The 23,878-nt window shown below is 38.6% G+C and overlaps 1 protein-coding gene across 1 annotated transcript in view; it reads left to right on the forward strand.

The window, feature by feature from the left end:
- The first annotated feature begins 3,412 nt into the window (after nucleotides 1-3,412).
- LOC121329865 (F-actin-monooxygenase MICAL2-like) overlaps nucleotides 3,413-23,878 on the forward strand; it is a 71,254-nt gene continuing 50,788 nt past the window's right edge. The window contains 2 exon segments of the mRNA XM_041275820.1: nucleotides 3,413-3,619; nucleotides 19,052-19,415. Of these exon segments, the coding sequence (XP_041131754.1) occupies nucleotides 19,152-19,415 (264 nt within the window). The 5' untranslated portion in view covers nucleotides 3,413-3,619; nucleotides 19,052-19,151.

Consider the following 23,878-nt stretch of genomic DNA (forward strand, 5'->3'; position numbering starts at 1 on the left):
TATTGCACTATAGTATTCACCACTATATTAAACTTATATAAATCCGCAACATTCCAGGTGCTTTTCCATCATTCTCACCTGAAGCAAGGCCTCCTGTCCATCCCTTAGCACTGACCTTGCCTTTTCTATGGTCCATTTCTGTGTATAGGGGTTGGTTTGTTCAACTTACACTCCAATGGGAAAAGCCACCTTGGATTTTTATTAATTAATTTTACAGCAGAGGTTTCAATGATAAGGTTATGCTACCTTTGGGTTTTTGGCTTCCTGTATTTTCCCATTTCGGTAAATGAAATAGTTGCTAGTTGGACAAATAACCAGAAACAGTAAATGTAATAATGGCAGCTGTGTGGGCTAGGGTAGTCCAATTAAGATAACGTAATGTCTTTTAAAATATTAACAATTTGTTTCAACACCAAAGAATTTAAAGGCAAAGCCTGGTCTGGAAAATATTTCTTTGGTCTTTTTGTAATTGTCTTTTTTCTCCAGCTGGGGGAGTAAAAGAGTCATGATGGAACTTTCTTGAAAGTGTTTTACAAGGCAGAAACGGTTTTCTATCAGCTGTTACAGAGGATGTGTGACAAAAATTTGTTGCTGAATGCTGCGGTATCCAAGATTTTGAAGACACGTTTTTCTCTTAGCCCTAGCAATTTAAAGAGTGTGAATATGATATAACTTCACAATATTATCTTTAAATGCACATTCAACATTGCTGCACCGTGACGCTGAGCTGGTTCTGCTAAAGTAAACACCAGCTGAAATGTTGCCTTTATAGAAGCACCTGCATTTTCTGGAAGATCTCTCAGTCTCCATTAGCTGCAGAGAATACCACCTCCTGAGAGAAATCAAGCTTTGCTGCTGCTTTTGTTGTGGGGACGACAGCAATTCTGTAGAAGTGGGCTGCAGCTCAACGAGTTTTTGAGCTGGATATCTTGCCATACTTCTGTCATTAAGTAGAAAGACAAACGATTTGCAGCGCTTCTGTGGAAACGGGCAGCCAAGACAGCGCGGCGACGGGAGGGGGTTTAATACAGGGCAGGCAACAGCTGTTATCTACATTCAAGGCGTGTACTTCACTTTACAGCACTCTGCGTTCAACAAACCTCGTTTAGCAAAGCAAGCTGCTCATCCCAGGATCTCGCCTTCCAACATTTAGATTTTATTTGTAGTTTCCTAATTTTGCTGGTTTCCTTGCTTCCTTTGCAGAGATGAATCGCTTTGAAGTTAAATATGTGTCATTCAGTAATCGTGAATGAGCAATATTTGCAGTTCTTCACCCAGTGCTGACCTGCTTCCACACGGTCACATATCTAGTATCGGGTCTATGCTGAGAAACCAAACTCTTGTGACCTCAGCTGGATTTGAACCCAGGTGAGAGACCAGTGAATTAACTGGATGTGCCACATTGCTGTAATAGGTCTCACACAGCCTCACATTTAAAAACCATGTCATTGATGTGACTGTAGTGCAAAAATCTAGTCTGAACCGCAACTACGCGTTATACCCACCCGTTGGTGGTGCGTGCTGAGTTAAATAAAGCCTGTAAAAAGAGTTATAGTCACTATTGGAAATTTATACAAAATTGAAAACCACAATGTGCTGCCGTTAATGACTCAGAAACAATAGATAGCATTCATTACACGGCTCCAAAAAATGTCTCAGTAACCATATTGCACAATGTGGTTTGAGGTTTTCGTAACAGGAAATTGCATGACTCAAAATATCCACAAGAGGGAGACGTCATTTCAACAACTTGTTGCCTGATTTAAGCCCTACAGTTTTGTTTTCTACTGCTTTATATATACTATTACATACACACACACACACACACACACACACACACATAAAGCCGAGCTGCTTGAATTATATATATAGAAGCGTTTTGAAAACAATGATGTTAGCAGGTTTTAAAAACCAAAATGCAGAACAAAACCCTTTGCAAAAACCTTACCGACCTATTGTGAATTCAAAAACTTCCTTTTTTGAGGTTGGTTTGGCCACCTTCCTTTCAAAGCTGGAAGGTCTGGGCAGGCTACTGCAGTCACTAGAAGAAGAAACTATTGATATGCTCTTTAATAATACAAATCTGCAGCTCGTGTATCCGTTTCCAATCCCTGAAACATGACTGCAATTTGTTTTCTGCCATTGTTTTACAATCACTTCGTGCGGCAGTATGAGCCTGCAGGGCTGAAGTCCTCAGAATATTGTGCAGCTCAGCTCGGATCACGAAGTAGGTTTCATCATGTGAAACCCCTAAACTGCTGCATTACACATCACTGCCTGCAAGCAATGCCCCAGTAAAGATAGTAACTCCTGAAAAACCGACGCTGTGGGGACGGGACTTTGTAAAACACGTTTTATAACTAAATATGCCTGTACAAAATAAAATAAAAAAAATGTGCCACTATATTAGACATAGTAAATAAAAATATAGTGACAGTCAATGAGAAGTCCCCACAACTATAGGAATGCAAAAGTGTGTGTCCGTGTGTCTGTCTCTGTGTGCGTGTGTGTGTGTGTGTGTGTGTGTGTGTGTGTGTGTGTGTGTGTGTGTGTGTGTGTGTGTGTGTGTGTGTGTGTGTGTGTGTGTGTGGGGGGGGGGGGGGGGGTAGCATACATTTAGGCGCGTTTGCATATGTGTTCAGAATTTGAATGTTGCCCCAGTAACCACGTCTAGGTCTCTGCGAATGTTCATAAATACGAACTGTATTGACAGGGAATTTACCTGAATAAAAAACACGGCAGAAAAAAGGTTTGCAGACGTTTTGATAGCCACTGTTTTCTTTCTTAGAAACTAGCTTACTAACGTGCTCGTTATTTGTAATAGATTACTTGAAATAATCTATTTATAAACTAGAAACTACGGTTGTAATAAACGACATTAAATTAACTAGCAATACAAACAAAAGACCGTTTAACAGAAACAAACAAGAGCGTTTCCAGATGAAGATCTCTTGAAGAACGAAACGTTGATCTTGGGTATAATAAAATCTATACACTGTGGAGCATAAATGTGCGGGTAAAATAGCTGTTTTCATAATTACCATATTTACAAACAAAAAACAAAACCTTATATAGCGCAGGCATTCGTTTTCTATTTTGTTAAACAGTAACACAGCGCGGAGACTGAAATTGACTTCTGTGTTTGTTGACCACTTCAGTTTACGAGCTTCTAGACAAAGCGCTGTTCCCCTGTTGTTTTCAATGTAATACAGCGTAGTCCACAGGAGACGCGAGTCTGCAGTTTAGAACTGCCGCTCAAGGACTTTCCACGCTGAGAACTTGATAAAATGCTGACAGTCCCTTTACGGGGCAAAGCTCGCTTTACGGGTGCGTCTCTCTAGGGAGTCGGCAAACTTGCCATTGGACGTCATTCTACGGGAGCCCCACCCACAAAAAAAAAAGCTGTGAGCAGTTCCCAGGCGTGCTTGTGAAACACACCAGCCTCACTCGATCTCATTGAGAGGACACGACCCGCTTACACTGTCGCTGATGTGGCTGGAGATCGTGAAAGAAGTATAGAGGATAGGGATTTTTCTAACCCGCTTGCCTGCTACACAATTCTTTCGTGGAAATACAGCACTTTCCAGTTCAAAGTATCATCTGACAAGTGGAGACTAATGTAAGTTAAGACGCAAACTAACCTCTTTTCTATTTGTAGCAAGTGTCATAAGTTTGTAGCAAGTGACTAACGCGAGCTATATATATATATATATATATATATATATATATATATATATATATATATATATATATATATATATATATAATGTGTGTGCTAATTGCGTTGAATTAATTATTTCCTTTGGGTTAAGGAATAATAGTGGTTTATTCTTGTTTCCCTCTCAGGTTACTGTTTCAGTATAGAGTTACTTTTAAACTCTTCAGGTTAAAACAGGAACAGTTAAATAATGAATCAGCAGAAAGAAGGTTTTTTTTTTTTTTTTTTTTTTTTTTTTTTTTTTTACCAGTATGTAGTACAGTATATTCAACGGTGTGTAACTTTACTGTTTGTCGAATCCGTTCAGTGCTGCACTGAATAACACAAGCCACTTGTGAATTTTATTTTGGGGATGGTTTATGCAGTTAATGTATTTTAAATAAGGTCAAAGAAGTTCTTTCCCATGCTAGCAGTCGGGAATGAATGAACTCTTATTTGTCAATGGTGTTTGGTACAATACTTGTGAATGTACGAAGTGGTGATCCCTTACATCATACCGTGCAGTGTACTCTTAAACCTCTACTGAGGAACCAGAAACAGCACAAACAGCTGCTTTAGGATTGGTTTTGCCTAAAATGCTATTGTGTAGCGCATTTTCTTATAAAAAAGAAAACAATATTAAAGGTCTGATCACTGGTGTTTCTAGAAGCGCTACTGTATTTGAAAGAAAAAAACAAACAGCACTAAAGTACTGATATGTGTTTTCACTTGAGGTTCCAGTCCTGAATTACATTTCTAAGAACATAAAGTTTACAAACAAGAGGAGGCCATTCTGCCCATCTTGCTTGTTTGGTTGTTAGTAGCTGAATGATCCCAGAATCTCATCAATAAACTCATCTTTCTTGAAGGATCCCCGGGTGTCAGCTTCAACAACATTACTGGGGAGTTGGTTCCAGACTCCCACAATTCTCTGTATAAAAAAGCGCCTCCTATTTTCTGTTCTGTGCATGGAAGTTTCTCAAGTTCAGAGCTGCAGTGCAACAAGGTGTCAGGCTGCAACCACGAGGACAGGACAAGCAGAACCCACTTTCTGAGGAAACGGTAACACATGATAAGTTAGAATTTAATATTAAATAGGCTTCCTTACTGTACTCAAAAGGCACGTGGTGGTTCTGTACAAATTCCGAATGTAAACCACTAATGAAAACATACATGTGTTAATGGGAAACATGATTTATTTGTTTGGGTTACTGGTATTTTAGACCACCTAGAAGATCAAGCCAGTGCAATATAGAACTGCTGTGTCTGGTTTAAGAACCACAGTCACCTATCTGGTAAAGGTGCTCCGCGTAGAGTGCATGATATGCCCTATAGCCTGGAGATCGCAGGCTATGTCATTGCTGACTGTGACCAGGGGTTTCCTAGGGGGCAGCGCACAATTGGCTGAGTGCCGCCCGGGTAGGAAGGGCTTAGGTCGGCATGGCAATCCATGGTTCATCGTGCACCAGCGACCCCTGTGGCCGATAGGGCTCCTGCGGTTCTGCAGTGGAGCCATTTAGATCTGCGTTGTCCTCCGGCACTATGGGTCTGGTGGCTTCGCTGTGGATCCGCAGTGCGAGAAATGAGGGATTGGCAGGAGCACATTTCGGAGGACGCGTGTCTCAGCCTCCGTTCCCCGACGGGGGGTTGCAGCCGTGAACCCGGAAAAAAATAATAATTGGGCATTTCAAATTGGGGAGAAAACCGAGGTAAAAACCATTGGCGACGCCCACATAGAAAAAAAACCCAAAAGACAAACTGTGAGCTGTTTAAGTGTTCTTACTTTAATGCTAAGTTTGCTATTTACGTGTAGCAAAACATAAATCATCCCTGCAGGTCATGAAACACAGCCAGCAATGAAAAACTGCAACACACCATAACAAGAGTTCCTAGCTTGTTGTGTACAGCGAGTCCAAATTGGTTTCGAAGCTTCGCAAAGTATAAATACATGTGGTTTTCCCAGAAAGTCAAACGAATGCACTCATCAGACTGCTTGCCCACTTTTATAATGTAGCACAAAATGACAGTCTAGACTTAGGGATGTGGTGCACTGTGTAGATGTTTGTGTCGTTAGAGGTAAAGCACCCTACTTTATCTTCATTTTGTTTACTTTGACTCTGTAGGGTTTAGGAGATGGTGATATGGAAAATAATAGCATGACAAATGCAAAATACAGTCTCAGTTGAAACTGAAAAACATTGAACAGAAGTCTGCTCACTAGATTTTCCTGGCTGTATTTACTGTTGTTTTTTTTTGTCACTGTTGTTTGAAAATAAATAGGTCAATTGAGATGCAACACCGTGTTAGTAGTTTGGAAAGGTATTTTATAGCAAAATTTGTCTGTTATATATAAACAAGACATATTGAAGCTGTTTATCTTTCAGTAGGTATGTAGGTACTACAATGTATAGCCGTCTCCACTGTGGTAGTCTTAACCTGTTCTTGCCTATTTAATACCTCCACCTGAAGCCTCCAAGTTTCATTACAGAATTGTTAGAAAACATTAGTTTGTAATCCTTTGTATTCAGCTGTGGTGCTTTGTGAGGTTAAAAGGCTTCTTGTTTCCTAATAACTCAGATTCGTAGGTGAACTGGATTATTACAGTACATAAATCCAATGCAATGAATTAATTGTCATAAATTTGAATCTTGAGTTTGTACAGGACAAAACCGCTACCGATGTCAATGGAAGCTTATCAAACAAATACTGCCCTTTTCTTTTTTAAAATATTACCAAACAGCTGCAAGATACTGATTGCAATGCTGCTAGCTACACTGAATGATTTGTTTGAATTTCTGTTTGGTGTCATCATAGGAAACACTACTAAGGAGGGTGCTTTTGTAACCTTCATACATAAGGGAGGTAACGTGATCTGACTCATGTCCCAACATGCGTCTTCCACAGTTCAAGTTTCAAAGTGTTGGGGGGGGGGGGGGGGGGGGTACAGCAGGGTAAAGAATTCTGCAATGCATTACTCTACTTGAGAGCAAATGAGACACTGTTTCTTAACAGCAATACTGTACCTGATCTGGTGTATCAGTGTCATTATCAAGCTGGTGATATAGACATCTGGCTCCCTCTTAGCTACTTAAACACTGACACCAAATATCCTAATATAGAATGCTATGTGGATCTTTATGCAATGCACTTTTCATAGCTTATTAGTCAGCAGAAAATTCTAGTGATTACAGCTGTTTCTGCTCATTACCTCACAGCTTTGATGATAATTTAATAGAGGCATGTGAAGTGTTGTTTTAGCTAATTTATAAAATAAAATCTTCTACACATTTACAGCTATGGCCAGAATGAACTAGCTTCATAAAGTCGAATGAAACCTGATGAATAATGTTATTATGGCTTCCGGTAGAATTTTGCGATAACATTTTGTAGTTTCTTCGGTTTCGTGATGTTAAATCAAAGATCTAAATTATGTTCAGATAGGTAATTCAAAAGTTGTGGCCATACATGTATATCTTGCTACTACATTTTGAAAAAAGTAGCACAGTGAACTACAGCACTAATCATATTGAAAAAGTATCACAGCAAACTACAGCACTAATCATATTGAAAGAGTATCACAGTGAACTACAGCACTAATCATATTGAAAAAGTAGCACAGAGAACTACAGCACTAATCATATTGAAAAAGTAGCACAGTGAACTACAGCCATAATCATATTGAAAAAGTAGCACAGTGAACTACAGCCATAATCATATTGAAAAAGTAGCACAGAGAACTACAGCACTAATCATATTGAAAGAGTAGCACAGAGAACTACAGCACTAATCATATTGAAAAAGTATCACAGTGAACTACAGCACTAATCATATTGAAAAAGTATCACAGTGAACTACAGCACTAATCATATTGAAAGAGTAGCACAGAGAACTACAGCACTAATCATATTGAAAGAGTAGCACAGAGAACTACAGCACTAATCATATTGAAAAAGTAGCACAGAGAACTACAGCACTAATCATATTGAAAAAGTAGCACAGTGAACTACAGCCATAATCATATTGAAAAAGTTTCACAGTGAACTACAGCACTAATCATATTGAAAGAGTAGCACAGAGAACTACAGCACTAATCATATTGAAAAAGTATCACAGTGAACTACAGCACTAATCATATTGAAAAAGTATCACAGTGAACTACAGCACTAATCATATTGAAAAAGTAGCACAGAGAACTACAGCACTAATCATATTGAAAAAGTATCACAGTGAACTACAGCACTAATCATATTGAAAAAGTATCACAGTGAACTACAGCACTAATCATATTGAAAAAGTATCACAGTGAACTACAGTACTAATCATATTGAAAAAGTAGCACAGTGAACTACAGCCATAATCATATTTTCTCTACCCCTTGTTATGATTTCAGTTTGCTTAGTTTGCCATGCAATCAGTCATCCTGCTCATTGAGCTGTCTTTATTTATGCTTGCTGAATAGCTGTGTACACTGCAGTTCCCAAAGCAATGCTTCTGTTTATATAAAATACAAAGGTAACACAGCAACCTTCCAGCATTGTTCATAACTGACTTATAAGGCAATAATGAATTGTATTATTTCTGACAAGCGGATTGTGATAGAAAACATGGATTTGGGCACTACTTTGTATCCTACAGTAAATAGAAGTTTCAGATTGAGTATTTATTTGTCTGAATTTTAGGCTTGTGCATTAACCCACACTTCAACTGGGATACTAGATCACTGGTGAAGTGAGTTCCGACATTTCTGAAGAAAACACACAAAGTCCTTTTCTTCCATTAATAATTGGTTTATTATAATGCATGCAGGGGATCATGAAAAGAGGAATAACAATCACTATAAAGAAAAGTCTGGCATCAGTTCATGACTGTAGGAGGTACACAATGGCTCCCCCCGTTAAATGAGCAAATAAAACATTAGCGGGGCCATGCATGTGCCAAAGAAAGAACCCACTGACACTTTCTGTCTTGATGCTTAAAAAAAAAAAAAGTGACATGGAATGTATTATTCTGTAGGTATAAACTGGTCAAGAGTATGTTCTGTTTGAGAGTATGTTCTCTGCCATATGTGCAGCTCTAACGTCTTCATACAGGATGCATTACAGCAGCTTTTGTCAGCTTGTTCACTACTATTCATATACTGTACAGACGAGCATTTGCTTGGCTTTAGTGAATGCTTATGTTATGTTGTAGGTGAAACAAAGGACAGCTTGCCTTGCTCACTGAGTTGTTTCGCACTGACATTGCTACAGCAGAACAGTACAGCACGTTACACTGTGTCCTTGAGATGATCCCGGTCTCAGTGGACGTTATTAATGGGGGCACACTGAAGTTCAGCTCCGATATTATTAGGAAGAACACGCTTGAAATAATGCAGGTTATAGGAAAGTCATTTCAAGTCTGTTAAAGTATGTGTAATATACAGAAAATAGAAACATGTTATGCATTCTATAATATATAAAAATTGCATAACCCAGTTGCAAGTTTCAGTTCGACAGCAGGTCAGAGGAATAATATTAGGTAAAATTAGGTCTGGCGAATGTAGTTCACTGCCTGTGTGTTCATGAAACATAAAGGCTTCAGGTTGCCCTGAGGAGATGGATTATGTCTTTGTTCTTAAGTTACAGTGACCAAGGGTTATGTATTCATACTGGCATTCCATATTAATAGATACTTGAAATAATTCAAGACATACACTGAAGCAGTTGCTGTAATCTTTCAAATTCCATCACTGCTTACATTCCATAAATGCCTGATGTTGTTTACACTTCAATTGCAATGCAGAACAAAATCAGTCAATGCAGAACATATTGCTGGTGGCTTATATCTTGAATTACTCTTTGTGAGTCATTTTCACAAGAGCCTGTCCATGGGTTAGCCTTCAGTTCTGTCGCTCTGTATAAAGTTTGAATGTTTGTCAGAAACTTGTCATATGGCAGGTATTCCCAAACAACATTCAGTCGGATTGCAAAGGATAGTGTCGATAGTGAGACTCGGCGACAAAAAGCTGCACTTGAAAGCATTGTTGTGCACGTTTAATTGCTTCCCAGCTCCTTCATATTGCTAAACATGCAACACTCCAGCAGCTGTCTGCTCTTCAGTAACAGGTACAATAATAGATCATGTTGTTTGTAATGTTGAGTGCTGATCTGGATTGTCTGATTTTGTTATGCATTTAGAGAAGCACTAATAGACGTTCGTAAGAGATTTGAGGTGTTATAGACTCAATATAAACTGTTGTTAATGAGGTTTAAAAAAACTGAAAAGATTGGTTGTCTCTTAGCATTGAAATACTGGTTTACGTTTTGAAAAATAAAATCTAGCGAATCGAAGGCCAAATCTCTTGATTTCTAAGAGTTTGTCTCATGATTTCTGCAGAGGTGTGGTTGGCAATAGTGCAGTATACACACAGGTCAGGGTCTGTGTTTTTGTTGCTGGCAGCGTTTTCAAGTTTTCAGCGCTGTGCTTCACAAGCAGTCAATAGCCAGGTATTTGCTAATGACATGTATAAAGTGCCTTTTGCATTTCACCATGTTTAACTGCTTATCCTTTTCAATTAGCGTGTTTCATCATGTTTACCATGCTCTCATGTACCTTGCCTGAGCTTTGCTGTATATTTTGAGGGTTACTGCTGGTTTTCATTCCAGCTCAGCTCTCAGTTACTTAACTAGACCCTTAAGTGAACTGATAATCTGCTTAATTAGACCCTTTTACTTGTTTTCAGCTCTTAACAGTTGCAGAGTTCAAGTTAGCTATAGCATTTAATAAGTTATTATACTATTACTATTATTATTATTGCTATACTTTGTAACACTTTAATCATCAAAGTACACCACATGGAACTTTTTTATAAAGGCAGAGGAATATTTTGTTGGTTCTGCTTGCCTTAAATAGGACCGCCTGCAATAAGATGTCTCTGTTCTTTTCATCACTCAATCCCTATTTCTCAGGCTTGCGTATTACAGTAAGAATGCTTGCTGCTGATATAATTCCCTTTAGAAGCTGATGATCGTTCAAGTGAGTGGTGGTAGTGCAGCATATTGTTTAATATGCATGGGTGCTCCCTGAATAAGCTTAGCATTTTAATCAGAAAGAATAAAGGGCTTTTTGTACCTTTCGACCTACAGTAATCGTAGTGTGCTGTTGTACAATGTAAGCATGCATCACTGTAATTCAGAGGACTAACAGCCAGTGTGCGCCTATGAAAAAGTTAGCTTTTGTGCTCTGACACAGATCAGGTCAAGTGAACTCATGAAGATACAATGGTGCCTAGATCATGTGATTGTGTCTTTTGCCTCTGGTCTCTCAAGACGTTATATTAATATTTTCTGATGGGGGAGAGGGGTAGAATACAATGATTTCTTTATTAGTTCACGCCCTAATTTTCCAAAACAAAAGGAGAGTCTTAGTTACTTTGTTTACTGGCCCAGCACAATCAACTCAACAACTTCAATCATTTCTTATTCACTGAGGTTGTCCTGAATGACCGAATGCTGTATAAAAGTGCACTTTTGAATAAAACTTGTATTTAATATGTTTATAGATATGTGGTATTGACATGAGTACTAATTATGATGTATCTGTTTCTTCTTAATATTTGTATTGTCCTGTTGTGACATTCACCAAAATGCTTTTATTGATGCAACAGCATACATTCTGCAAGATTTGGAAAGGAGGTCTATTAGTGGTATTTTAATTCTTCCGTGTTCTGTTTACGCTAAATAGTTGACCTGTACTCGCTATATTACTCTACACACAGTATGACATTCACTCTGTAAGACTCAGAACTATATCATTATGAGGTGTGGCTCCATAACTCCATAATAATAATTATAGGAATTGAATTCTTAATTTGTCAAATAAGTAGAGCTTCCTTTACTGTTAGGCACTGGTCGTTTTCTAAAGAAACTTTTCATATTCAGTGACCTCCCTATTCTTTAAGCAAGGCTACATTGAAAAGGTTTTTGCCCTTTGTGTATATTCATTTCATAATGCTCTGTAAAAGGCATTCAGCAGATACTAGTGAACTAGTAGCCCAACCCCGTCTTTACACAGATATTAATAGCATTTCATCTTTTGGCTCATTGGGCATGTATTGGCAGGCCTTTCTTCACCACTGACAAAGGATGCTTCTCAATACCCATGTAAGTAGCTGCATCTTCTTAGGTTACAGCTTCATTGATGCGCCAGCAGTAATCCAACAAGAATTTATGGAGCCCACCTGAAACAGATTTTAATTGCCTGTCAGTACTTCACAGCATTTAATAAGGAGGCAGAATGAAGATATTAGAAAAGAACTGCAGGCTGTTCCAGTTGTTTTCCAAGGAATTACCTACATGGTATTTTTCAGTTGGGTTTTTTTTTGTTGCTGGTAAGAGTAAAAGATTACAGCAGCCAGGTAGCTCAGTGGTGTCCAGCTGAGTTAAAGAACTAGAAAGAGCTGAAGGGTTACCAGGTAGACTCCAGACTTCTTCACCCACAAGGCTGTGCAACCCACCTGCTGAGAGATACCAACCAGCCAAGCATGACAAGAAATTGAGCCTTCGTCTTCAAATTCTCCCATCAGCAATATCTTTTAAAGTGAAACTGTATACCAACCAGCAGGAGTGGGCAAGGCTGCCAGTGTGCTGAAACAGCCTCTCCGAAGTAATTAGCCAGCAGAAGCTTTCGTATGTTCAGCTTCTGCCAAGCAGAAACGAGACATGGGGACGAGACATGTTTCAGTTAATTTCCAGTTTATCTCAGAAAGGCTGTGAGGTTTGCCATCTGCAGAGAGCTCAACCCTCAGTCAAGCCTTTTATTTTTAGATATAATTATTTGATATCTATCTGCTAGAGTCTTCCGTAGTTCAGATTTTTATGTACCCAGTCCAAAACCAGACTTTTTTTAAACTCCAGTATGTGTCCACTGGTTGGAACACAAACTGGGAGCCCCCTAACTCTGTCAAATAGGGGAACCCCTACTACTGCCTGGAGCGGTCAGTTTTCAATTACACACTGTATAAACGCTGTTATCGCCAGCATTTTCTTTAGCTTTTTTATTTGCTATACTGAATTTTTTTTCACGGGGAAGCTTTTAGAGGTGATGGGTATATACAGTAACAGCCTATTAAAGTCATTAGGAGCACTTAAACATATACTGTAATTGCTGGCAGATTAGTGATTAAAGAGTGGTGGGCAAGTTTGGGATGGGAAGCAGCTTGGGAGATTCCTAGTTTATCTGTGAAATATAAAGGTTGTGATTTAATAATGGCTTTCAAACAAGACTGATGTTTTGGTGTACCAAATAGTGTGGCTATGTGAAATTTGGAGAGAGCAGGGAGCGGCTGATTCATTTCAGTTTCAAAACACTGTTACATATTTAAACTTTTGACATGTGAACTCAAAGGCATATTTTGATTGCTGTCTATAACCTTGCTGATCTAGTCTACTGAACATTATACCTATTTTATTCTTAAGGTAATCCCACCACGCCTCTTTTCATTCTCTTTTTATAATGTCCAGATCGTGTTTATTTTTAGGGATTGTCTCTTGGCAATTTCAAATGTGGAGAGGCACCTGTGCTACACTTTAAAACGCCAAAACTGAACTATTGGCCTTAAAACATCTTAAACAGAGAAATCAAAGCAAAATGTGTACTCAGCAGTGGCTCAAGTGTGGAAAAGCAAACAGCAAGGCTTGGCTGCAGCTCTGCACTAACGTCTAGCCTCTGATTGTCATTCTTTCACTGCGTGAACCAACATTTACATTTTGTAATGATCATTAGGGGAGTTATCACAGTGTGAATGTGCTTTTTAAATGTTTAAAATTACAGCTACAGCTTTGGGCTTTGAACCTCGTTGAGGCAGCTGTTTTTTTTTTTCACACAGAATTGTTCCTGTGGAATAAAATGTAGGTCTCTCGGTAATTCTGACGTTGTTTGCATTGACTGGCGTCCAGCTATGATACTTCCTTATCAGGCAGTGCCAAATTCCTTCCCGGGCTTATTGACACTGTACTGTAAGTACTAGGGTGTTTAACTTAATTCCCAGCTCTCACATTGTTCACCTCTTACATACACTGACATCAATTTCCTTGTGTTTATGATAGCTTTCTGGTGGTGAGGATGATGTTGTTTCTGCAGCCCACAGTATCACACATTATTTTACTTAAATTTGTCTTTGCCAAGATGTAAGTCAAAATGCAGTGGTCTTGGGGGGAAGGACTAGCGATTGGCTTCATACTGCAATCATTGAGACTGGGTGTAGCCCGATGTGATGTCAATGGAGCAACTCACTGAAAATTGCCTTCCAGATCAAAATCAAATCAGACTTGTGTGACACTTGTTTAATCCCTGTGCCAACCCTATTAGTGTAGGTTTAAGAATCTGTTAGCACATGCTGTATGCTGTAAGTCATTGTAAGAAGCAGCTGCTCACAATATGAATGCGTCAGTAATACTCATATTTAGAGTTGACCTCTGTAATTGATATCAAGTGTCATATCAGGGCTCCAGAGTACTTGTTGCAGCAGGTGCATATTTAACAGATCTGAAATTCTGAAGACTTCCTGCATGTGAGCAAACTGGTAACATATGCTCTTGTAAACCCAGAATCACAATATGTTCAGTACGAACTGTTTTGCATTCCCTCCATGACCACAGATTCATATTTCAGTGGAAGTCGGCTGTCTGTGCAATAAAAGAAAACTAGTAATGCATGTGGCTGTCGAGAATGAGAAGGAATTTGGAAGGAGGGAAATAAAGGGCGTGTGTTTTTTTTTCTTCCTAATTTGATTTCCTGTTTTAATTTTCTCATTTGTGTCTGGCACATAGTAAACACTAGCAGAGGCTTTTGCTTGAGAACGATCAGAAATCAAAAGATGAAGGAGATTTGAGGTGTAGTTTACAGCCATCTTGAAAATGTGGTCATTTTTTGAATTGCTGATATACCAGTTAAGTCAAAAAATAAGCTACAAGTATCTGGACAAATGCCTTCAGTGATGTTACAGTCGAAAGGCATTAGACTAAGCATGTAGCAAAAACCTGTCTCTTCTTGACTGGAATGAGTGCTTGATGTTATGAAAAAGTAACGTGGGTCTATTAATAAGTGTGATATGTATTAAAACACATGTGATTTAAAATAAACAGTTCCAGCTCACCACATGGCAGAAGCTTCGTCAATAAGGGTCAAATAAAGGTTTTACAAGCATCTGGAGATGTTTTGCTTGTGTTTGAAAACAGATTGTGTTCTTCTGGTATTCCAGACAGTTATTCTACACCAGGTTATAATAGCAGTGAGTTGATCTGTAATTTTTACAAGAAGCCTTACAACAAATGTCTAATCACATTGCTCCACTTTAAATTTACTACTGACTGCAGCCCTCTCTTAAAACAGTGTTATGCTGTCACTTAACCTTGTGTTACTTGGAAGACGGACCAAAAAGAAGGCCCATACCTTCTCATTAACCTGAGCAGTAATCATTCCTGAACCAGATGTTTCTAATAGGAACTTGCTACTAGAGATTAAGGCTGGAATGTAACTATATGAATTATAGGTTCCATTTATTTGGCCTCATACTTTAGCATTTTTAAACAAATCTTACAGACAAAGGACTGTTTATAATAAATGAACCCTCAGATCATATCAACAGTTGTTTGAAGCTACTGACGAGAACCACATGCTTTTATTTGTATACAAAACCAATGTGATTATTTATGGTTAAGATAATCAACAGTTCTTTTTATCATTTAAAAATTGTTTTAGTGGAATATCTAGGTCAGCAAATAGCCTTTCTTTTAAAATGATACTACAGCAAGCATTGTTAATAATATGTGGGTTTGTGTGTGGCCTTGGTTTTGTAAACAAGATTTAGGATAGATTTTGTTATGATTCAGCCACGGTGCAATTGCAGCCTAATACACAGGGAATGCACAGGTGTTGTTATGGCATCTCAGTGTTATTTTTCAATTGTTTTTGTAACAGCCTGCCTTTGAAAGAACCTGTGTTTATGCCAAACCTGTTTGTTAGCAACCTTTAACTGTGAAAGAAATAGATTCTGTTCTGTAAAATAAAAGCTTCTGCTAATACCAGTTCCTTTTGATCATGTTTCTGTAGAAGTTCACAGCCTAGTTTGAGACCAGTAAAGGACAGCTGTATTGGTGCATCAGAGATTGGTGGATAAAGGAAGATGCACAAAAAAAAAAAGTTGAAAAACAAGCACTGAATACAGAATGTAACTGAAAAAGTATATCAAAGGACTTTGTTGCTGTCAGAGCTCGACTGAAGAAAGCATTTTAAAAGGCTCCCCTGGGAAGTAGATTCAGCATAAAATGGGGAGCGCTTGGTGTCAGCACAGAAATGGTCTGGAAAATCTAAATTTAAATCCTGAAAGCGTTGCGGCGTGATTAAACTGTGCCTGCAAATAGCCACAGATCATTGCATAAATACTGCTGCTGCTCCTCCCTGTATGTGCTTCCAGTATCCCATGCACAACCCCTTATGAGTTATAAAAAGTAGCGGTGTTTGAGCAGAGTAACATTTAGTGAAATGTTGCTATTCCAAGTAGCTTATACTACAAAGGTAGCAAGAAAAAAACTGCTTTTTCATGCCCTTTTGCTTTCCAGTAGAAGGAATACAAATGTGGCCATTATTTCCACAAAATGCAAATTGAAGACATGGCTGTGCTATAGTCATATCCATGGTATAAACAGCATGCTGTCTGCATAACAGTAGATCATTATTAAACTGCATAGAGATGTACAAACTAGAGAAAGACCAGATGGGTTACAGCAAGGTGGTGTGGTTGACAGAAGAGTATGTGTTGCAGCATTGCTCATAAGACACAGTCAGACAGTCCACTTGCAGGTATAACACATTTTTTCACTGTGTTTGTCATTATTTGTAAAGTGTGCCCTAGTGTCTAGTGCACCTTATAGAAGCTCAGTAAATTTTGCAGTTTTCCCATGCTTTTCTGATGCTTTTTTATGCACTTACCATAGCTGGTTTGCAATGTTTTTTTGCTTTATCGTGCTAACCTGTGCTTTACCATGCTTTATTACACTTTGCCTTTACTATGAGAAACCTTCCCTGTTGTCAGTCACTTCCAAAATGTCAGATATTTAAATGGAGATCTTTCAGCGCTTGATGTGTGATGGAGTCACTGCCAAACGTTTAATTAGTGACGAGAGACTGATCCCAAAAGGCATAATAATGGGAACACGACTGTGTGTACACGTACATCATGGCAAGCAGATGAGCCTCTCTCTAGCCAGGCTTTACACTTGTTCATATTGCACACACGTAGCGACTGATTTGAATATCAAAGTGCTCTTGTTTCACATGCAGTGGAAAGAAAAACCTGCTTTAGCACGACTCGGAAACATTTTGGAGATTAAAGTTTCAACAACCAGCCTTACAGAAGGGTGTTGTGTGCCAACAGGGCATGCATATGTGAGGTCTAGCACTAGAATAAACCAAATTGACATTAGATTCCCTTAGAAAAGAATATTGTGTTCTTATTATATATAGTAACTAAGTAAAGCATGGTAAAACAACACAAAACAGCTATGGTAAAACACAGTAAATGCACAGTTAAAACCTATGAAAAGCATGTTACAATATCAGAACGGTATATATGTTAATGAGTGTAAATTGCATACATTAAATATACAGATTTAGTGGTACATCGTCACACTTTTATGTAGCAAAAACAGGCTGAAACCTTTGCCAATTGATAACAATTAACGGGAAACATTAGAGCTTCTATTTTCCGATATGGGGTTATGAAGTATGTCAACATTATTAAAACTGCACAGAAACATAAAGGGACGCTGCACCTTCAAGTGAGCAGCTGAAACAATTGAGCTGTCAGTGTTATGAGAGCGCAAGGCAGCGCTCACGTGGGGGAATCTGTCACGAAGGTCAGCTTGATTTAGAGGGTGCTGGAAAAAGATTCCTTGTAGTAGAACCCACAGGACAACCAGAGTCTATTTATACCATGACACAGTCTAAGACAGTACATTTATATTGTGTTTCGGTCTTACTGAAGCTCAGTAAAGCACAGCTATTTAAAAAGAAATGGTTGGAATCTCCCAAACCACTGTGCAATTCAACATGATACACTTTTATGGGTCACTTAACTTCTTTTATTAAGCATGCAATTGAGTTTAACATCAAGCAGTCTTGCCGCTAAAGTAAACTGTGATCATGAAGGAAAGAATCATTTTCCAGGACTCTGAAAGGACGGCTGAAAGTCATGCATGCAAATAATCCAAAATGCTGTTTAGGCACTAAAAGAAAATATTATTACATTGCCCTAGGGCATGGCACAAGGATATGCACTAACCACAGGAAGTTTTCAAGTGCAAGTTTTCATTCAAGTTTGCACATTTGGAACCATCATGTTTACAGACCCTACATACTGTATGTTTTCCAGTTTTCTGAACTGGTATGTTCTTGCAATTGCTAGGAGATTGTGGACATCGTTGATCTTTGGTTTGTCAGTTTTGAAATATTTTAGACAGCATTAGCCTTGAAGCAAAAACCAAAGCACAAGACATTTATTTATTTATTTTTGGTCTGGTTTCCTTAGTTAGACAGACCGCTTAGTCGGGTGATAGGAGCTGATCAGACATAGATTGCAAACAGCCAGCAGAACGAACAGAGCAAGGTAGCGCTCAGGACATTTTTCTTAGTTGGAGTTCTTGATTGGATCGATTATCGATCGATAATGTGATCTAGAACACTAAGAAGTGTAGAGTGGATCTTCACTTATTAGCACCCTGCCACAGATATTTCTGGAAGCAATCGTCCATGGTATGCATGTACTGTGTATGAGACAATGACTTAAAAACTGACAGCCCTGGGCTGGTGTTTGTTCAGGGCGTGGACTATCTCAGCTCCTTTATGTAGAGCATGCTTTCTGAGACAATGGGAATGTGATTCACTCTCTTGACATGCATAGCCTGGAGCCTATTTTAAGCACTTGCAGAAAGCATGCCAGTTAGTGGTGGTATGGAAATGTGCAATCACGTACATAAGCCATAAATGCATAGGCTTAGACTGTCTGAACTCATTCACACATCATCTTCAAAGCAAAGAGTATTGGCCAAGGTTTCAGCAAACTACCATAAATAATCCTTTATTTTATCTGGAGATGTTTCTATGGTATAAATTACACTAGATAATAGTATCTCATGTGATTATTTTACAAAGAGCAGCTTGTCTGTAACAATTCTTTTTTTTTTTTAACTCTAATCTGTACAGAAACCAAGGAGCATGGTAATTTTATCTATGCAGTTTTATTAGCCATCTGTTAAGAATTTCATGCTTATTTCTCCACTGAGATGACATCAGACTGAATGTGGTTTCTTTTATCAGTTTAGGTTGGAAATGCTGAAAGACGGTCGTCAGTCAGTTTAGCTGCAGTACAGCTGGAAAGTGTAAGAAGCCTGTCCCCACTGAGAGATCTGGAGAGACCATGGGCAACAACGACGATGAGAAGAACAGCCAAGCGTGTCAGCTGTTTGAGAACTTTGTCCAGGCCTCAACATGCAAGGGCACCCTCCAGGCCTTCAACATCCTCTGTCGCCAGCTTGAACTGGACACCCAGGATTATAACAGCTTCTACACCAAGCTCAAGTCCAAGGTGACCTTTTGGAAAGCCAAAGCGCTGTGGAGTAAACTTGACAAGCGGGCAAGTCACAAAGAATACCAGAAAGGGAAAGCCTGCCTGGGTACAAGGGTAAGCACTCAACTCAATGATATTGTTCAACCATTGCGTCTGAAAGTGCGCACAGGGGGGGGGGGGGGCTGTTCTTGAGGACAGCATACTCTTTCTGTTTTGTATTGATTTGTTAACCAGGAAATGAACCTATTGAGGCAAAAAGGAGACACAAATAGCGATATAATAGAAACAGAAAATCACACGACAAAAAAACACCTTTAAAAAACATGCAAGCTTCAATTTAATGGACCACAGCCGCCTTACAGATGAAAACATTTTTTTAGGATGACTTTACCTGTGTTGATTAGGTGTTTTTGTTTTATTTGCAGTTGTAATCCATTATATTCAGCTGGAATAGTTTAAAAAAGTTAAAACAACTACACTTAAGCTTTATTATCAATAAATATCAATAAATTATCTTTATTATCTCATTAGAATTCTCTGATTACTTCACTCGGAATGGTAAAACAGGAGATGGAAAGGTTGAGTGTTAGTAAGAGTTTTTTGGACTATTTAAAGTTGTTAGTAAGTGGCAATTCATTTTAACACAGTGCAGTAATGGAACAGGGCCAGCACCTAAAGTTTCTGAGGTATTATGTGAAAGCTACCAAGCCTCTAATTTCTTCTCCTGCATACAGTCACATATTTACAAATGTTAAGTAATGATTTCTTATGGCTATAACCAGTCATGCTCCTTCCTCTGCTCCTGTACCTCTTACCATATCAGCACATTGACAGACAGAGCCCCAGTAAGATTCTCCATCTTTACTTCATTCATAGATGTAGTAACTGCTTATTATATAAATTCAAGCAACAGCGTATATGCCATTCTCTCTCAGTATAAAATGACTCACTGAGTTTACATGTTAGGGAGTAGCTAAGTGCATGGTAACATTGCTCAAAAGTAATTTTTTTCTGAAATGGACCTCCAAATAACTTTTTAAGTTTTAATAACTTTCCTTCAGTCTGCTTCCTTTGACCCTCAAGACAAGACAGAATTCCTAAAACATGACGCACTGCCAAGACGTGCTGGTGAATCACAGTTTAGTCAGTCCAGGAAACTGTTCTTCTAAAGATGACAGCAGAGGCCACACTGCCACTACATATCCATCTTTTGAATCCCTGTTTGAAGAATATCAGTTGTAGTTTACTTTTCAGTTGTAGTTTAACCCCCCCAATCCACAAGCTGTGTTCGGTACATTGTGTGCACCATAATCTGGGTTCTGTTGCATAAGTAAAAACACTTTTACATTTTTTATAAGACTACTATATCAGATATGTTCTGCACTTTGTCCTCAAGCACCGGTTCAACGCTCACTGTGCCTGCAAAGTTGAAGCAATGACTCCTAAAAAATGTAATTCAAATTCAAGTCTTCTCAACTATTCTAGATGCTTAGTTGTACTGCAACAGTTCAGTTTAACTATTAATTATATCCTTAATTACACATATTACAAGGTTAAAAAAAAGAAAATTACAATAGAATTACAAGAGAAGGACATGGCACAAGTTTCTGTAATGCAACCTTAAGTAATCTATGTGTTTGTTACGGATGGATTTTAAGTTTAAAGACATATATGCTTTTACCATGTTAGCATCCTAATGGAATATTCTTTCTAAATTGTTGGTGTTTTTACCCTGCCGTACCTGTCAACAATATGCAGTACTATCTAGAAATCTGTGCCATGACAAATTACCTGTGGGGAATATCTAGATATCTTGTAATGCTAGACATTATGATGTTCTAACCCTAATTATAGACCAGAGTTGTGTGCAAAGACATGGAAATTGGAATTATGTTTTGTTTCCACACATTACAGCTGCCACAGGCATTTGGCCGATTGGAGAGCTATGAAGTCTGGCAGCTGGATGTGATAGCCACCAGTCTGATTGAAACCAGGTTAAAGCTAAACTAGACAGTCATTGACATTGAATGAGTTGGGCTTCAAAAGTGTCAAGCTTTATTTAGATCTAAATTATATTTGTAAAAAGTCAATCCCTTTGGAGGCTATTGTTTCTTATCACTTTTTCAACATAAGATGGCGTTTACATTTTTTTCATTGCTATATTATTTCGCCATCATTTTTTAGAGGCGTGTTGTAACTCTAGGGACGAGGCTCAGCCCGCTACACTAAACCTAATGGCTACCAAATACTATGCAGACCAAGCCCACCTTTCACTAAATGTTATGTGTTTCTCTCCTGGCTTCCCACTGCTTTGCGGGCAGTGCCTACTGGAACAAAAGAGGAGATCCTGGCCAAACAGTTTCATCATCCCACATGACATTTCATACTACGCTTGATACAATAATATTAAGAAGCTCGCTGTTGCTGTACTGGAGAAAGTAAACGCTACATTTTGCAGTTATAGTGCAAAGGACTATAAAGTAAGTAACACTTGGTTAGTACATTTCCTGGAAAACAGGATTAAGTAAATTCATTTTTGGTATTTTTTATTAATAGTGGACACATTTGGAAAATATATTCATAAATAAACACGGCATCGGACCATAGTTTATAGACAGCACAGTTCCAATTTTTAAATCTATGTCTCCGACAATTTTGCGGCTGTATATTGTAGCTCCTTTATCCCATGTGCTGTGAGATTATGCTTTGTTTTATGTTTAGCAGTGTAAGGACAAAACAGTCACAGTTTTTTAGTTTACGTAAATAATAATAAGAATAAAAAATTCTGTACCTAACGTCTGAAAGACTTCAGGACTTCCACATGGGTCAGAATCTTTGTTTTTATAGGGGCAGCAATAATAGAAGAGCTGAGTAAAATAGGCATACGTTTACAGGGTGGTGCCAGCGAAAACTATTTGAAGTAGCGCCAGTCTACCCTGAGGAGCGTCAGGTTGTCAGATTGCTGAAGAAGTCAGCTTTGCTTTATCAGTGCTTGTGGAGACAGTGCGGCACTTCACAGACTGCATGGAATTCAACCCGGGCCATGCGCTAACACAAAAATGTGCTGCTCACAATTTGTGTTCCTTTAGCTTGTATAGATCCACATGATGAAGCAGGCATTGTTTGTGTTAAAATAGACAGAAACTATAGACTGGTATTAGCACACAAGTATGATGCAATTTCCTGTCTTTCATGGTTTATTGGACCTGAAGGATTTTAGTCCCATACTACGGCTCTGAATCGTTTGAAGCGTTTGTAATAGCCTGAAGCTGTATATAAATATTGGTTGAATAATCATTGGTGTTTAAGTACAGTTTGCAGAAGATATGGTTTCTTGGTCAATTCTTCTGCAATACGCAGAGTCAAAGCAATAAAAAGCTAGTCTACTTTCAGGAACTGCTCTGTGCTTTCTAATTACTAGCAACACTGTATTGAAGTAATTCTAGCTAACAAAATAATGTCATTAATCTTAGCTGTTGCACTTCCATTGGCTACATACTGTAGGTCTCTGAGTGCAGTTTTAACACATGATTTTTGGTTCTGCTGTAGGTTAAAGGAAGTCCTCACTTTCTGGGGCTTATTGTTTTCGCACGTTAACTTCCTGGCTGATTTCACCTTAGCAGTGTTATGGGAGAAGCTTCTGATTAATTATTGACAGGAAGGAAGCCAGTGAGGGGGTGCGGACAATTTCATTCCCCCTGTGAAATGACCGAGGAAGTACAAGCATGGCAGTTGTCTTTGACCTAGCGTAGTGCCAGACATCGTTTTGAAATGAGAATGCATGCTTGCTGTAACAAGTGCTTCTTTAAAACCGCCCGTTTCAGAACTATCTAACGAGTGGATGTTGCGCAAGGTGGAGAAACTTAATGGAACAAAAGGGTTAGCTATGATTAGTTAACAATCATCGTTCACACTGCGGTGCTAGCAAATACAGTTATCATGCGTATCAAATTATACTTGCTTTCTTTAAGAAATTAAATGGACCTTATTGTAAGAGGGGCGATTGATTTTTAATCTGTTTCTTACCACCGCAAAGAGACACACTTTCATTGTGTTCAGCCATTCCTTTAACTGCTGCACAGGATTTTATATTGCCAAGTATATATCAGTCGCAGGGGTAGAGATTGTCACTCTAATGTGGCGTGACTTTTACACATGCTTTACCAGCTGTGAGTATCTCAGACAGGAGAATCATTGCACAGTGCAGATAACTGATATCATACAAAGTCCTGCTTGCGTACATGTTAGATAAACTGGTGCCTTGAGTACAAGGTTCTGTAAATATTTTCAGGGTTCACTATCCTCGTGATAGTATTCGTGATATGATTTTAAAAGACTGTGTTGTGTTTCTAAGATACTTGATCCTTGATCTTAAGCTTGATCAGCTTTAAAATGTCCTCAATTCAGGGACCATAATATTCAGCAGCCCTTTCCACAGCATCCAAAAGGAGAGCTTTCATAACACTAATAAAAATGTGTCCTCCCGATTAAGAAGATGGGACAGCCATTGAAATGGGCAGAATGGAATTAATTCACTCCTGTGGAAACCAAATCATGATCTTCATAAGTACAGAGGA

This window comes from Polyodon spathula, chromosome 17 (assembly GCF_017654505.1).
Source record: "Polyodon spathula isolate WHYD16114869_AA chromosome 17, ASM1765450v1, whole genome shotgun sequence".
Lineage (NCBI taxonomy): Eukaryota > Metazoa > Chordata > Actinopteri > Acipenseriformes > Polyodontidae > Polyodon > Polyodon spathula.